The sequence below is a fragment of the Arvicola amphibius genome, chromosome X (assembly GCF_903992535.2).
Source record: "Arvicola amphibius chromosome X, mArvAmp1.2, whole genome shotgun sequence".
NCBI classification, from domain to species: domain Eukaryota; kingdom Metazoa; phylum Chordata; class Mammalia; order Rodentia; family Cricetidae; genus Arvicola; species Arvicola amphibius.
In genome coordinates this window covers 72,006,827-72,025,125 of record NC_052065.1, presented here as the reverse complement: position 1 = coordinate 72,025,125, position 18,299 = coordinate 72,006,827, and the positions used below count along the sequence as shown (strand labels likewise).

The 18,299-nt window shown below is 37.7% G+C and overlaps 1 protein-coding gene across 1 annotated transcript in view; it reads left to right on the top strand.

The window, feature by feature from the left end:
• Positions 1–18,299, top strand: part of Pof1b (POF1B actin binding protein) — a 69,414-nt gene that overhangs the window by 9,743 nt on the left and 41,372 nt on the right. Inside the window, 2 exon segments of the mRNA XM_038317373.1 lie at positions 5,221–5,295; positions 13,936–14,016. Of these exon segments, the coding sequence (XP_038173301.1) occupies positions 5,221–5,295; positions 13,936–14,016 (156 nt within the window).

Below are 18,299 nucleotides of genomic sequence, written 5' to 3'. Positions count from 1 at the left end.
TTTTGATGGATAAATATTTGTCACAATTGTTTTGGCATATGATGTTAAAGAGCAGGTATTTTGATTGGTCCTCATATCAGTTCCTTGAGCTATTGTTGCTTGTAGCTGTTAATTAGTTTGCTTTTAGATATATTCATGTACTTGCCCTGCAGATGAAATTCTGTCAAAGTGAAGTCCTTTTGTTTATTAAATTTCATTCTATAACCTTCTAATGGTTTGACACATTACTTAGGTGCCCAAAGATTCTCTTGTGAGGACTATTATAACTCTTCAGTACTCATCCACACAGCAAGCTTTATTTGGAACTTTCTAAGAAAATATATTTGCCTCAAACAGTGTTTACTTACCCACTTATCTACTTATGTACGAACTTTAGCTTGGGTGTTATTGTGGCTTGATTTTAAAATGACACTCACAGGCTCATGTTTTAAACATCTATGTCTGAGTTGGTAGCACTGTTTTTGGAGAATCTATAACCTTTCAGGGAACTCTGGCCTCCCTAAAAGAATAAGTTCCCTTTGTGTAGGTCCTTCAGTATATATTGTCCCTGGCCAGTTCCTATATCTCTCTCTCTGTTTCTTGATCTACCATGATGTGATCAGCTGTTCTCCAACACAGGCTTCTGACACCTGTTCTTAATCACATGGGACCAAGCATTTATGAGCTTTCCCTTAGCCCATATTTTTTACTCAATCAAAACTATAGAAAAGTTATTGGATCCAATGTAGATATTCCAATACAAAATTATTTTAAATTACTCACAAAATCAATACACCTATTTTTTTTTCTAGAAAACTTCTCAAGGACTTTGTAAATACTTTATGTCATTCCTCTCCCCATAAAAATTCCAGTGAGATTCAGTGTATAAATTTCTTTTTTTGACTTTTAGATCTGCTTGTGATCTGCTTCCTATGGACATTATTTTGTTGAAATCTTATTCAACCAAATATAAACCTCTGTTCTCAAAATAAGCCCCCAATGTTTACACTTCTCACCAATCTGCACATGACAAAATTGTAGCAAGATGTATTACCCTCCTCTAATATTTCTTTGTAATCCAGTCTTTGGTTATCTGGGGTTAACTTTACCTCTCACCACTTGAAGTTTCTATAGTTAACTCCTTATAGCTCTTACTTCACTTTTATTTGTAAATTTTTATCTGCTAACTGATTGTAACTTTGGTAAGGGTTGAGATTATAGTCTGTTAAATCTTCTATCTCTCTACCCTGTTACATAACAAGTAACATCCATTACACATAGAAAGAGGGCTGGAGATAGAGCTCGGTCGGTAGAGTGGTTGCCTAAAATACATGAATCCCTGTGTGTGATCTCCAGTGCCCACATAAACTGCATGTGGTCATACATGTCTGGCTTAAATAATTTGGGAATCAGAAGTTCAGAGTTATTTTGGCTTACATAGAAATTCAAGACTAGCTTTGGTTATACAAGACTTGGTTTTCAGAGAAAATAAAACAAAAATACAAATTAAAAAATCCAGTGTTCCAACTTCCCCAAGTTAACACAGCTACTTCAATGAATTATGCATCACTGAACTTAGAAACCTTCTTCAAATATTTCCATTATGTTAATTATCTTCTTTAGTTCATTCTAATTAGATAATAAAGTGTCTCACTTTAAACATGTTTGTATATTTATTATAATTAGTCATTTGGTGATAATGCTATTTTTATCACCCTAGAATAGCATAAAAACTTATTAGAGGACAAAAATAGCATTCGTTCTGATTTTTAATTCCATTCTCCAAACAATTCTTAAATTAAGAACATAGGGTATGTTTTGTAGGGTTTTTTATGTCTACATGAGAATAACAGTTTTCCAGCCTCTGACTTTTTTCTTCCCTGCACTGTGATTCTGAAAAGCACTGTTATTAGAGTAAATAACTGAGGAACTTGGCCCATTACACTTCAACTGATTTAACTCTGAAGAAACATAGCTATTTGAACAGTTGAAAATAGATACATTTTTGTGAATAGTGAATTCCCTACTGGAAACCAAAGTTCCTAGCTCTGATGAAGTATGTGCTAAGATCTAGAAAATCATCTTGAGTGGTGTGGCAAAATTCCCTCAAAAAGTCAACTGATTTCAATCCACTCTGATTTTAAAATTGCCAAGGCCATGTCTACTTCATAAAAAGTAAATGAGGAAGAGAAGGAGCAGCACTGTTACAACTTTGTCAAAGCTGAAAATCATTACTGGAGGCAGCACAGGACAAACAGACCTGGATTTTGTACCAATCTCACCTGTGTAATTATGAACATTGATTTCACCAGACTTATGTGTAAAGAAAGTTGACAACAAGGTGATGTTTACCATTTCTGAGCCACAAGGATAGATGACTCAATAATATAGTGTATATTTTATAAGAAAAAGTAGAACTATCCTGAAATATTAAAGGGATTAAATGATGTAGGTGGTAAATAGAACTTCAGTTCTATTTAATTTAGAGCCCCGAGGCTATACTTTGCAAATCTATCATGCAGTCTACAGATACCCTTTATTTAATTTATAACAGCTTAAATTATTTAATCAGGACTGTCTCCTCATGCAATCACTTTTAGATAGGTGTAATATTTTGAAGAATACAAAAGTTGCTTTTGAACCGGGTATGATAATGCACCCCTGTATTTCAAGGAGACTGTGACTAAAGGCAGGGAAATGATGAGGTCAGCCTGAGGTACATACTGAAATGCTGCCACAGAAACAATAGCCAGGATATAGCTCAGCAGTAAAACCCTTTTTCTAGCATGCACAAAGTCTTCAGTTAATTATCCAATATCCAAAAATATAAATGTTACTTTTCACAAGAACTAATTTTAAAGAAGCAAATAAAAATATATTTAGACTCCTAATATACGATCTAATCATAACTTACCTTATAAGTAGATTTTTCAATTTATAAAACAAAGTATAATCAAGCAAGTTATAAATATGGTAATGTAGATTGATTAAATGTGTGATTTCTGGAGCCATGCTACTTTTTTTGAAATTCTAGTACTTAATATTGCCTGTATGACTTTCACCTATTAAATTGAGCTTCTTTATATAACATTACTTGTGAGTATAATAGGGTTGTTCTGGTACCTTTCTTATGAGGTTGTTTTAAGTATTGACTTAGAAAATGCTATATAAGCTGCTTGAAATAGAAAACTTATAATATGTGTTGTTAGTATCATCATCATCAGTAACATCATCATCAAAGAAAAACAAAAATGACAAGCTTAAAAAATTTAAAATTATTTTGTCGATATGGAACCAATATGGTAACATAAGTTTAAAGTGTTAAAAATGATCTTCCTTTGTTTATAGAAATGCCAGAAATAGAACAGAGAGTAAGGATTGTCTAAATCACATTTACACACAACCTCATGTCATTTCCCACACGAGGAAACTGAAGTTCCTAGAAGAGACAAGAATTACCCAATATCACAAATTGTCCAGACCTATAACACGGTTCAAACCCAAGTAGCCTGACTCCAAGCCCAGGCACCTTTCTATTTGTACCATGATAACAAAACACCTCATCTGTGCCTTACTTAATTATCAGGAGTTAATTATCAGGCTGTGGTGCAAAAGGTGTGTGAATCAAAATATCACTGCCCATTGCATTTAATTATTTCAATATAAAGGATCTATATATATGTGCATATATATATATATATATATACATATGCGTGATTTATACAAAATTAAACACTTAGAAAGACTGCTAAAAAAAGAAACCTTATTCCTGTGGTGACCTTTAATTATGACATGCTCTTTATTGATTCATTCACAAACAATTTCTCACTTCTTATGAAACAGGAAATGACTGTTTGCAGGATCAATAAAGGGATAATTATAATCTAACAACATTTTATGCATGTGACTGTCATGATGAAACCATTTACTTTGTATAATTAATATGCTATTAAAATAGCTCACTAGTTTTTTTAAAAAAAGAACAGAAGCATTATGTTCATATAGAATAACTTCTCTTTTTTCCTCATGATCTTTTTTACCAGATCCATTAGCACATGGTTGTATTTTGAATCATTTTTTGAAGTGAAGAATATGTACCTTTTTGCTGTACAGTCTGTAACCTTCTGCATTTACCTGAACAATTTTTAGCTTCTAGCAGGAAATGCAGGAACCTATTCAGAGGTGCCTGAAAATACTGAATCTGTGTTATTGAAGTTGACACAAAGAAGGGCAAGATGAAAATGTAACAAGTTGAAGACAAAATGATAAAAAAAGTGCCAAAGTGTCTAGAACATTCTCCAGTTTGAGCAAATGTTTTAAAAACACATGTTATACTTCCACTGTAGCTTGGCTTCTGATAAACCTGTCAGTGTTTACCTTGTATACCTGTGATGATTTTAATTATCCCTTTCTTAGAAAAACATTGTCTGTTTGTGGGGAAATATCCTGGAGGCATGTCAATCCATTGTAAATTATAGAGAGGTGTGAGAAGCTTGAGTAATGCTATCAACTGTGCAATCTGGAGACAGGGATGGAGCTTAGTGGTAAGCACTTGGGTAACATGTGAAGTCTCAGCTTGGATCCCCAGTACCTGTACACACTAATGAGGCAATGCATATTAACTAACTTGGGGAGAAAGATAAACAATGATAGCATAGTCAAAAGGGTAATCATTTTTGTCTAATCGCTATGAATTCCACACCGCTTTACTTCTATGAATGATTTTGAAGCAACAGTGCTGAGTCCAGAATTAAAGCTGATACCAGAAAAGATTAAGACAGATGGAGCCCACTTGAAAGAATCTAAAAGTAACACTCAAGTTTTCAAAGGTAGTTTCCTCTATTAACTTGATAATTTTTGTTTTGCCCAAAAAGTTTTTTTATCTTATTCACATAAGACATATAATACTATTGTGGTATATAGTTGTACAGTTGTCAAAGAAGAAAAAATTAAAAACTAACGATACAAGACTGGGCTGCTATAAAAGTGCTCTAGAATTTATTTTATTGTTAGGTTACTTTAAAAAGTTGGCCAAGTAATTCAGCAAATGTGCCCTTTGGAAAGATAGACATCATCAAAGAAAGCTATATGCAGTGCTCTTATTTGTAACTAATAAGATTATTATAAAATATAAAGGACACTTCATCCTTTATAATGTATGAGCTAATAATCCCAGTAACTGGAGACTTTCAAAGCGCAGTGCTCTGAAACAATTTCTGAATGTCTTGTTTCTCTCAACAGGAGCTCCATTCTCCAACTCTGAAAATCTCTACTTGCGCACCAAGCACTCTACATATAACACAAAATGCTGAACAGGTAAACAGAATTGTGTGCTACATTAGATTTGTTTTTCTCTTTTTTGTGTAAGTCATGTTCATATGTGTGGACAATCTTTAGATCTTTATAGAACTACACATTCACAAATGGAAGAGAATATTCTCATATATGAAAATAAGTCCTGCTCAGGAAAAGAATGTGCAGCAAGTGCCATGAATTACATTTTTACTTCCATTACTCTCTCATTCAAACTTTCAGTTTAAGCGTAGTTTATTTTTAGCTGAGAATCTTCTGGTGAGTGTGGATATTTTAAGGGTTCTTGGTTTTAGTACAAATAAAACATCTGCATTTTGGGTTGACTGAAGAAACTGCCTTTGCAAGTGGTTATACTTAAAAATTTGTATTTAGAGGTAGACCATTGCAGGACAAGAAATTATGCTCATTATGAGTGTATGATTTCAATGACACACAGACTGTAATTATCTTTCACCTTTATGACCTAATAATCCTAGTTATTGGATTAGGTTTTAATGTAAGTATTGTATATCTAAATGAGATCTGTAATAAAAAAGATTTAGCTAACTGATATGTGCAAAACGTAAGGTCTAAGAAAAAGCATATTAAAGTTGTAGTCACATGGGAGAGGAGCACACAATTTAGGGTGTGTAAACAAGAGAGAAGATGCTATTTTAAGTTTCTGGCCAACACATAGTATTTTGCTGTTGTTAAGCTCTGATTCCTAGTTTGGTTGAATAGTTTGAGGTTTATTAACCACTTTCTTTTCCCTCATATGTTTATTGAGAATTTTGCATATAATGTGTTTTGTTTTTTTTATTTTTTATTAAAAATTTCCATCTCCTCCCCTCCACCCATACCCCCACTCCCTCCCTCTCCAGGCCAAAGAGCAGTCAGGGTTCCTTACACTATGGGAAGTCCAAAGTCCTCCCAACTCCCCCCAGGTCCAGGAAGGTGAGCATCCAAACTGACAAGGCTCACACAGAGCCCGTCCATGCCGTAGAATCAAAGCCCATCGCCATTGTCCTTGGCTTCTCAGTCAGCGTCCACAGTCAGCCACATTCAAAGAGTCCGGTTTGATCGCATGCTCCATCAGTCCCATTCCAACTGGTCTTGGTGATCTCCCGTTAGATCTGTCCCACCGTCTCAGTAGGTGAATGCACCTCTCATGGTCCTGACTTTCTTGCTCATGTTCTCCCTCCTTCTGCTCCTTATCAGGACCTTGGAGCTGGGTTGGGGGGCTGTGCTCTCTTCCTGGACAGTCTTCCCCGGGATAGCACACACTCACCCGCCTGGATGAAACTCCTCAGCACTGAAACCTATAATGTGTTTTGATCAAATCTGTTTCCTATTCCTTATCCACTGATTCCTATCCTTCCCCCACAACACCTTTTTCTCCAGCCTTCATGTGCTTTTATTGATTTTTCAGAGCTCTCTTGGTGTTTCCTGCATAGGTATGGCTGTGAAGTCTCTGTTAGAGAATGAGAGCTTCTCAGGAACACATCCCTGACAAAATCTTACTCCCCATCCCCTAGCAGCTATCAATTCCCAGATGCTCCCTTAGGTAGGGGTGGGAATTCATGATCTTCCTCAACCGTGTTGGTATTTTGACTGGTTTGATCTTGGACAGGTCTTATATATGCAATCACAGTAACTGTGAATTCATGTGTGCAATGATTTCAGATCCAGCAAATAAGGTTTTGCTAGGATGTTCATGATTTCTGGCTCTTACAATCTTCCCAACTTCCCGCGCTTTCTTTCATAATCTCTGAGCATTATTTTATTCAATTGTATATGTATTTGATTACTTCACTGTTAATTTACAGATGTTGTTCTCATTGGTGTAAAACAAGCCTCTTATATTAATAATACTGAGCTTTCTATAAAACATTTCCAATTTTCTTTATTCTAGTGTTTTTTCTTTTTCGGTCTGTCTTTCTTTCTACCCTTTTTATTGAACTTCTGAGACAGTCTAGGTTTGTACACCAGGCTAATCTGCAAAGCTAGATACTCTTGTTCAGCCTCCTAAGTACTTTAATTACAGGCCTGCAGCAATACATACAGGGTTTCTGTCTCTTTTGTCTCTTTTAATATAATCTGTGGCTCTCTTCTTACAACACGATGAATATTTTAAGAGTTATGCTACAATGCCCAGATAAAGCCAAAATTTTAATTGACTAACATTAAGCAGTATCTTTTCTAATTCTGCAGGGATGCATACAGCAAACAAAATACTTTATAAAATCTCACCATGTGTATTTTAAAATTATAGAGAGGCACCTAGTCCCCAAGCTGCTGCTATTGCTTCTGGATTTGTTATTTGTCATACTTGCATAACACATTTCTTTGTGGTCTCCAGTGTACTTTGTGTGGCCACATCAGCTAGCTTTAACTAGAGAATAACCTTAATTTGGAAAGTGACTCCACATCTGAATTGGCTTTCACTCTCCACAAAGAAGTACCAGAGGACTATCTGACCATTGAGCAAGCACCATCAACCCTTCTCCAGAAAGCAAATCAAACAAGAGACCAGGTACTCTCCAATTACAAAATGTTAGATCCAGATCTTTTCTCCCTGATCTATGAAAATTTTAGATTTTCTCAAAGCTGATATCAGTGGGTAGAATACAAATAACCAAGTCATTGTAGAGGTTGCCCAAAGTCCTTACTCTAAAGCATTTAAATATCCATAAATGAAGCGTAAATTAGTCACTCTTATTCCCTAACTTGCTGTGGGAGTCTCTGCAAACACTACAGCCAGCAGAATCTCTCAGTGAGTGGAAAAGAAAGTCTGATTAAACATGACTCAGTAGCAGTGCTAGTTCAAACTTCCAAAGTCTGACACTGGGCAGTTTATTTTTAGACATATGTAAGTATAGCACAATTTGGAAAATATTTTTCTCATGATAATTAACCTAATTATCATGAAAAATTAAACTAATCCCATGTATACAATAAAGTTTAAGACATGATCACATTAAACTCTTGTAAAAATACAGGTGAAAGATAGGTTTATATATAGTAACTAAGAAAGCAGATTCAATGGTAAACAATGCTCATGATAAGGGCTCTGGGGAAGGAAAGTGCTGTAGACTGACTGAGATAAACATAAATCTGGGGTAACTGGTGTTGCCTGGCCATACAGATAGTACAGATGTCATTAGGCTACTAAGCACATCTGTTCTCAGCATTCTAGCCAAAACCAAAACAAAACAAAATGAAAACAAGTTATATTCCTCCTTTTTGAAATGACAACTAGGTGTGCTAAACATTTCTGATCCCCCTAGTGCTTATCTGTAAGCACAAGGACCTATGTGCTTCTTACAGCTTGCCACCCTGATGGCAGAAATCTTTGCCCTTGGTGAGAGAAAAGAGTGGGGACCAGGACTGAAAGGAATGATAATTATTTACATACCATATTAGTTACTTTCCTGTTGCTATGATAAAACACTATGACCCAAAAGTGATTAGGGAAGTGTCTTAATTAAGGTTACCATTACTGTGATAAAGCATCATGACTAAAATTAATTGGGGAGAAAACAGTTTGTTTTTGCTTCCAAATTGCTGTTCATCATTGAAGGAAGTCAGGACAGGAACTCAAACAGGGTAGGAACCTGGAAGTGGGAGCTAATACAGAAGCCATGAGGAGTGCTGCTTACTGACTTGCTCAGCTTGCTCTCTTCAGAAACCCAGGATCACAGGCCTAAGATTGGCCCCAACCTCAATGGGCTGCACCCCTCATCAATCACTAATTAGAAAATGTCCTACAGGCTTGCTTACAGCCTGATCTCATGAAGACAATTTCTCAACTGAGGCTCCCTTCCCTAATGACTCTAATTTGTACCAAGCTGACATAAAACTAGCCAGAGCAACTGACCCCTTGCCAAATAACTCAAAAAAAAAAACCCTCACAGTTAAGCCACAATCTTTTCCTCTCTTCTCCATCCTCAAGATTACACATTAACATTGATAGTACAATATAAAACATTTTATTAAATTAAAAAAATCCAAAAATATTTAAAATTTTAAACACTTAAAATTTCAGTCTCTTTAAAATATCCATTGTCTTTTAAACTCCAATATTTCCCAACTGTGGGCTCCTATAAAATAAAAATACATTAAATACATTCTTACTTAAAAAGGGAAGAAGCAAGGCATAGTAACAATCCGAAAAAAAATCACAAAAACAAAGTCCAGCTGTAAATAACTCAGTATCCAATGTTTGGGAGTCACTCACACTCTTCTGGACTCCTCCAAAGGGCTTGGGCTACTTCTCTGGCTCCACCCAGCTTGTCTTCTAGGATCCTTTTGGCTACATTTCACTGCTGGGCTGTTCTTAGTGGTCATTCCCATGGTCCTGGCATCTCCAAAATGCTGGTGTCTTTGCTACACCTGGGCTGCACTTCACCAATACCCTCCCCATAGGCTCTTTTCATGGTGCCAAGCCTCAAATTCTGGGTCTTCAACTGCCACGAGGCTGCACCTTCACTAATGGCCTCTCACAATGCCAAAAACTCAGGTGCTCTCGGTGATCTCTCATGCTTTCAAAACTAGTACCACCCGGGTGACTCTTAGACATTACCAAGCTCAGCTGCCAACCTAGGCCACCTCTAGAACACAGCTCTGTGTTCTCTCAGGAACCACTTCCTAGAAGACTTCACCCTCAGTGATGATGATCTCTTCTTTTTTTTTTATTTTTTTTTCATGGTTTATTTTTTTTTTATATTTAAAAATTTCCATCTCCTTACATACTCCTACCCCCCCTCCCCTACCGCCTCCTCCTCCCCCTTCCCCTCCCTCCTTCTCTGATCTCTTCTTAATCCCCACTGATTCTTCATCCCAGCTGACCAGCAATGATTGTCACAGCAAGGAAAAGGTTTTACTTCAAGTAGTTCTGGTCTCTTGTTAGTCACAGCCAATTATTCAGCTCCAGCTGATAAGACACCACAGATCCTTCACACAAATGACCTGATAGAGGCTTTACTTCCCTATGGCATGTCACAACCAGGGCTTCATCATCTGTACTGCTATCAACATTCATGACTTCCAGAAGAGATCACTGAGCTCTCAATGTCCAGTGACTTTTCCAGCCCAAAGTTCCAAAGTCTCTCCACAATCCTCCCCAAACAGCATGATCCTGTCTGTCACAACAGTACCCCACTATCCTGATACCAACTTCTGTCTTAGAGTTGTGATTGCTGTGATAAAACACCATGACCAAAAACAACTTGGGGAGGACTGGCTTTATTTAGCTGATGCTTCCACATCACTGTTCATCATTGAAGGGAGTTAGTGAGGACAGGAACTCAGACAGGGTAGGATCGCAGAGACAGGGATTAATGCAGAAGCCTTGGAAGAATGTGATTACTGGCTTTTTCTCCATGGCTTGCTTAGCCTGCTTTCTCATAGAACCCAGGATCACTTGCCAGGGGTCCACCTACAGTAAACTGGGCCCTTCCATATCAATAACTAATCAACAAAGTTGTCTATAGGTTTTCCTGCAGCCTGATTTTATGGAAGCATTTTCTTAATTAAGGCTTCCATCTCTCTAATGACTCTAGCTTGTGTCAAGTTTTCCCTAACACTAAGAAGCACAGGAAGAAAGACTTTATTGGGCTTATAGTTCCAGAAGATGAGTCCATAATGGTAGGTGAACCATACCAAGAGTTGGTGGGAGCAGAAAGCTGAGAGATCACATCTTAACATAAAGATGTCTGTAACAAAAAATATTCTGGAAGTAGAGGTGTCTATAAACTCACAAAGCCCATCTCCAATGAAGTACTTCCTCCAGAAAGATTCCTCCACCTAAAGATTCGACCTTCTACTCAAACAGCACCACCAACTGGCACCAAATGTTCAGCTACCTGACTCCATAGGGAAAACTTATCATTTAACCACCACTCCCCCCAAGATGGGATCCGAATCAGAACAAAAGACTTTTGAAAGCAAAGAACAGCCAAAATATGATCCCAGAGACAGTAAGTGTGGCTGCAAGTTTCTTGTCTGTCTGTAATATCACCTACTGTAATGACAACTCCAAAAACACCAAGTCTGGTGGCAATGCAGTCATTGAAATAAAATCTAGAACAATGGTGATCCAAACAGTCTGTAATAGAAACTAATTTCAAAGGAGCTGGAGGCCCAAGTGTGTTAGACTTTGGAAGCTTCTAACCTTTTGGAAAGGGACACAGATGTGAGTCATGCATGTGCTTGCCAAAAAGTTAAGTTCTTAGTGAAGTAAGCACACAAGGTGGTCAATGTGCTCCCAGCTGCTCCAGCTCCTTCCATGCCAGGATGAATTCCTGCAGCATGAATCTATTAGTGTCTTTGACAATATAAAGCCTGAAAACTTCCTCTGAAGTATGATATGGCAGGGGTGGGGCAAAAAAAGACAATGGAGATATTCAGCTCCATGGTCCAAGATTGCATCTGCTTTATGCTCTTCATAAAGAACATCAAGAGTGGCTGCCTAGTGCTGCTTCCGTGGTGAAAAATCATGCCGGCAGCAAGAAGTAGGTGGAAATTCCCAGGTCTTCTCGGCATCAAGTTCTCCATTGAACCCTCCTACACAGTTCTGATGTGGATTATCTGCAATGTTAACTGAAGCATGTACAAGCAGGCCCAGCTTCTAACAATAGAGAGAAACATATAGAATTCTTTAGGTAATGAGTAAAACAAACAGTTCCAAGAGTCCAGCAAGTAATAAAGAGACTGAGAAGAGAAGGGAGATACCCTTTCTGATTTTTTGGATGCAAACACACTGTGCTATTCTACTGACTGCTCTGCTTATTTTTATATGCATGAGTATTTTTTATTGAGTACATAAAGGATATGTACCAGTTTATAGGGTGTGTCATATAGCGCTATCCTTGGGATGTATGGTGATTATCCATAGCCTATGAAAATATTAATAGTAGCCAGATGGACAGGCCAGATGTGCCAACGGAAAAACAAATAATAAAAATCAGAGCGCCTGGAAGCCATACTGAATTTGATTCACTACTCAGAACCATGTCTTCCAGAAAAATGAAATTGACATCATGTTAAAATTATGAGTAATTTTCTATATAACTTATTTAATATGAATTGAAATTTAAGCTTAACTTTTTATCTAAACGTTTATTGCAACACAGTTCTCTCTGAGAAAGTTTAGAAAGAAAGCATATTAGCAAAATGTACGAAAAGGGAATTTTGCAATGAATTTCTTAAAAATTAATACCCAGTGGAGGACACCTACTTTAAACCAGTTATTTAAATTCAAGTCACTTTGCTAATTTTAAATTTTCCAAATTCTCTTGCCTCAGACTAGGTAGGAGGTACGTGAGATGACTGAGAATTTTTAGGGCAATTTTGAGGCCCTTATTTTAAATAGACTTTAAAATAAAACAGAAAACATAATGCTACAATTCTATTCAATGACTATGAACAGTATTATTCTTTATTATTATTTTTATTGAGCTCTGCATTTTTCTCTGCTCCCCTTCTTTCCTTTCCCCTCCCCTTCAACCCTCTCCCAAGGTTCCCATGTTCCCAGATTACTCAGATCTTGTCTTTTGCTACTTCCTTTGTATAATAGATCTACGTATGTCTTTCTTAAGGTCCTCATTGTTGTCTAGGTTCTCTGGGATTGTGGTTTGTGGGCTGGTTTTCTTTGCTTTACATTTAAAAAAACAATTATGAGTGAGTACATGTGATAATTGTCTTTCTGGGTCTGAGTTACATCACTCAAAATAATGTTTCTAGCTCTATCCATTTGCCTAAAATTTTAAGATGTCATTATTTTTTTCTGCTGTTGTTAGTACTCCATGTAAAATATACCACCATTTTCCTTATGCATTCTTTGGACAAAGGACATTTAGGTTGTTTTCAGTTTCTGGTTATGACAAACAATGATGCTACGAACATAGTTGAACACATGTCCTTGTAGCACAATTGAGCATCCTTTGGGTATATACCCAAAAGTGGTATTACTGGGTCTTGAGAAAGGTTGTTCCCTAATCTCTGAGAAATTGCCAATTCTGTTTGTGTCTTAGATGGTTCAGCATACTGTAGAAAACTCAGACATAAAAACAAGGAGCAGAATTGTTCCAAAATGTGAAGAGAAGCACAATAAAAAGGAAAATAGTGTACCCTATTTAATATATTTCTATCACTATTTATGCAATTTCACTCTACTCCAATATATCTCCAGTATGTAAATATAAAATGAATTAGGATCTGGAGTCTTGGAAATATTCATTTTCATATTTTATGAAAGAATAGTACCTCTATTATTTTATAAAGCATTTATTGTCATTAGGTATTGAGACTTAAGAGGCAGGGTAGAATGTAGAATAAGGATAAATAACTGTTAGTTTTTATAGAACTTTTCACCTTGCCAAACTCTAGCAGAGAAGAATATATAAAAAGAACATAATAAAATGTGAAAAAGTATGGTAAAAATAGAAATTAGTATGATCAACTACTTACAACAGCATTGAGCAAATACTGCTTTGTAAAAGTATTTCCAACACTGAAGTTAAATAAATCATAAAGTCACATAACATTGTTAATGAAAATGACTATATAATGTCACTATGAAAATTGTTCCTTATTATTGATGGCTCCAGGTTACCAAATAATGATACTTATATGTAGTTATATGGATTTCATTTTTTTTTACAGGAAACTTCATTCTCCAACAGTGAAGTTACTACGTATCCACAAACTACCATTCGGAGATACATAGTACAAAACCCTGAACAGGTAAGGTATCATGTGATCTCTTTTTCCAGTGGGTGAGTCAGTTACCAGATCCCTAAATGCAGATCGCTGGCCTATCTTCCAGTTAGAAAGTGCACTTCTAATTATTAATATAAAACTCCATTTTTAATTTCAGGGAGCCGTGCACCAATCTGTTCTGATATAGCAATGCAAAAGTTCCAAGCAGCTTGGCTGTTATAATACTTTCTTTTCTATAGCCCCACCCTGGCAGTGAAAGGGACTTTTGTGCACTTTGAACCAGAGAGAAAAAGAACAAAGGTCTTCACAGGCTTCCCATAAAATCTACCCAACCATAACACCGGGAGCTGGAAGGTTTAGTGTATTTGCATTTGCCTTTCGCCTGTGGCCTAGGAAGAAGATTAAAATCAAAAGCTCAAAAATGTTTTCATGTGCCTTATAGCCTCTGATGTATGAATTATGTACTTAATAATGAGGTATTTAGAAATTTGCATTATTATATTTTTAACTAAGATATATAATCATATTTTTACAAAGTACATAGTTTCCTCTGTCTAATTTGAGAAGAAAATTAAGACAGCATTTTTCCATTGATAATACACCTTCCTTGAGTACACACACCACACACACACACACACATACATATACATGCACACATGCATCTTCTAGTGGCAACAGAACATTTTGGCCTCTTTTTTTTTTTTTTTTTTTTTTTTTTTTTTTTTTTGGTAACAAAAGTTTGCTAGTTGCTTTATTTTTCTTTTTTTAATTTTTTTAATTTTTTTTCTCATGGTTTATTTTTTTTATATATTTAAAAATTTCCATCTCTTTCCCTCCTCCTCCCCCCTCCCTCCCACTCCTTCTCCCTTTCTCTCCCCTCCTTCTCCCCCTTCCCCTCCCCTCCCCTCCACCCATACCTCCCCTCCCTCCCTCTCAAGGCCAAGGAGCCATCAGGGTTCCCCACTATATGCTAAGACCAAGGTCCTCCCAACTCCCCCCAGGTCCAGGAAGGTGATCGACCAAGCTGAGAAGGCTCCCAACAGAGCCCGTCCATGAAGAACAATCAGAGCCCAGAGCCATTGTCCTTTGCTTCTCAGTCAGCCCCCGCTGTTGGCCACACTCAGAGAGACGGGTTTGGTCGCATGATCCATCAGTCCCATTCCAACTGGAGTTGGTGATCTCCCATTAGTTCTGTCCCACCGTCTCCATGAGTGAACGCACCCTCTCGTTCCTGACTTTCTCCCTCATGTTCTCGCTCCTTCTGCCCTCCTCATCGGGACCTTGGGAGCTCAGTCCAGTGCTCCAATGTGGGGCTCAGTCACCTTCCCCAATCTGTCGCCAGCTGGAGGTTCCCTCACGGTCCTGACTTTCTTTCTCATGTTCTCCTCTCCTTCTGCTCCTCATCAGGACCTTGGGAGCTCAGTCCGGTGCTCCAAGGTGGGGCTCTGTCATTTTCTTCATCTATCGTCAGGTGGAGGTTCTATGGTGATATGCAAGAAATTCATAGTATGGCTATAGGAACTGGCCTTTTCAGGCTCCCTCTCCTCAGCTGCCCAAGGAACTAACTGGGGGCGTCTCCCTGGAAACCTGGGAACCCCTCTAGGGTCAAGTCTCTTGACAACCCTCAGGTAGCTCCTTAAATTCAGATATATGCTTCCCTGCTCTCATATCCACCCATTCTATATCCCAAGCACCCCATTCCTTCCGAGCTCCCCCCGCTCTCCCCTTCACACTTTTCTCTCCCCATCTTCCCTTGGCCCAGTCTTGCCCAACCTCAAGTTCCCAATTTTGCCTGGCGATCGTGTCTACTTCCAATATCCAGGAGGATTACTATATCTTTTTTGGGAGTTCACCTTCTTATTATCTTCTCAAGGATCCCAAACTTATAGGCTCGATGTCCTTTAATCATGGCTAGAAACCGAATATGAGTGAGGTACATCCCATGTTCATCTTTATGGGTCTGGGTTACCTCACTCAGAATAGTGTTTTCTATTTCCATCCATTTGCCTGCAAAATTCAAGATGTCATTGTTTTTTACCGCTGAGTAGTATTCTAGCATGTATATATTCCACAGTTTCTTCATCCATTCTTCCAATGAAGGGCATCTAGGCTGTCTCCAGGATCTGGCTATTACAAATAATGCTGCCTTATGAACATAGATGAGCATATGCTTTTGTTGTATGATTGGGCATCTCTTGGGTAGATTCCCAATAGTGGAATTGCTGGGTCTGGGGTAGGTTGATCCCGAATTTCCTGAGAAACCGCCACACTGCTTTCCAAGTGGTTTGCACAAGTTTGCATTCCCCACCAGCAATGGATGAGTGTGCCCCCTTACCCACAACCTCTCCAGCAAAGGGTATTATTGGTGTTTTGGATTTTAGCCAATCTGACAGGTGTAAGATGATATCTCAAGTTGTTTTGATTTGCATTTCCCTGATAGCTAGGGAGGGTTGAGCATGACCTTAAGTGTCTTTGTGGCCATTCGAACTTCTTCTGTTGAGAATTCTCTGTTCAGTTCATCGCCCCATTTTTTAATGGGTTAATTGGCATTTTACCGTCTAGTCTCTTGAGTTCCTTATATATTTTAGAAGATCAGACTTTGTCAGTTGCAGGGTTGGTGAAGATCTTTTCCCAGTCAGTAGGCTGCCTTTGTGTCTTAGTGACAATGTCCTTTGCTTTACAGAAGCTGCTCAACTTCAGAGGTCCCATTTATTCAATGTTGCCCTTACAGTCTGTGCCGCTGGGGTTATGCATAGGAACGGCTTCCCTGTGCCCATTTGTTGTAGAGTACTTCCCACTTTCTCCTCTATCAATCTCATGTGTTCAAATTAATATTGAGGTCTTTAATCCATTTGACTTGAGTTTTGTGCATGGTGATAGATATGGATCTACTTCATTCTTCTACAGGTTGACATCCAGTTATGCCAGCACCATTTGTTGAAGATGCCCTCTTTTTCCATTGTGTACTTTGGCTCCTTTATCAAAAATCAGGTGTCATAGGTTTGTGGTTTAAGATCCGGGTCTTCTATACGATTCCATTGGTCAACTTCTCTGTTCTTATGCAATACCAACCGTTTTCAATACTGTAGCTCTGTAATAGAGTTTGAAGTCAGGGATGGTAATGCCTCCAGAAGTAACTTTATTGTATAAGATTTTTTGGCTATCCTGGGTTTCTTGTTTTTCCATATAAAGTGAGTATTGTCCTCTCAATCTAGGTGAAGAATTTTAATGGGACCTTGATTGGGATTGCATTGAATCTATAGATTGCTTTTGGTAGAATTGCCATTTTTACTATGTTGATCCTCCCAATCCACGAGCAGGGGAGATCCTTCCATTTTCTGGTATCCTCTTCAATTTCTTTCTTCAAAGACTTAAAGTTCTTGTCAAATAAATCCTTCACTTCCTGGTTAGCGATACTCCCAGATATCTTATGCTATTTGTGGCTATTGTGAAGGTGATAACTTCTCTGATTTCCCTCTCTGCTTCATTATCCTTTGTGTATAGGAGGGCGACTGATTTTTGGGTTGATCTTGTATCCTCCACGTTTACTGAAGGAGTTTATCAGCTGTAGGAGTTTTTGGTGAGTTTTTGGGGTCGCTTATGTATACTATCATATCATCTTGCAAATAATGAAAGTTAACTTCTTCCTTTCCAAATTGAATCCCCTTGATTCCCTTATGTTGTCTATTCTATTGCTAGAACTTCAAGCACTATATTGAAGAGATAAGGAGAGAGTGGACAGCCTTGTCGGTTCCTGAATTTAGTGGGATAGCCTGAGTTCTCTCCGTTTAATTTGATGTAGCTGTCGGCTTGCTGTAAATAGCTTTATTATATTTAGGAATGACCCTTGTATCCCTAATCTCTCCAAGACCTTTATCATAAAGGGTGGCTGAATTTGTCAATGCTTTTTCAGCATCTAATGAGATGACCATATGGTTTTTTTTCCTTCAGTTTGTTTATATGATGGATTACATTAATAGATTTTCGTTATGTTGAACCAGCCCTGCATCTCTGGGATGAAGCCTACGGATCGTAATGGATAATTTTTCTAATGTGTTCTTGGATTCGGTTTGCCAGTATTTTATTTGAGAATTTTTGCATCAATGTTCATGAGTGAGATTGGCCTGTAATTCTCTTTCTTGGTTGAGTCTTTGTGTGGTTTAGGTATCAGGGTAACTGTAGCTTCATAGAAGGAATTTGGCATTGACTCTTGTGTTTCTATATTATGAAATACCTAAGGAGTATAGGTATTAGGTCTTCCTTGGAAGTTTTGGTAGAATTCTGCATTGAAACCATCTGGTCCTGGG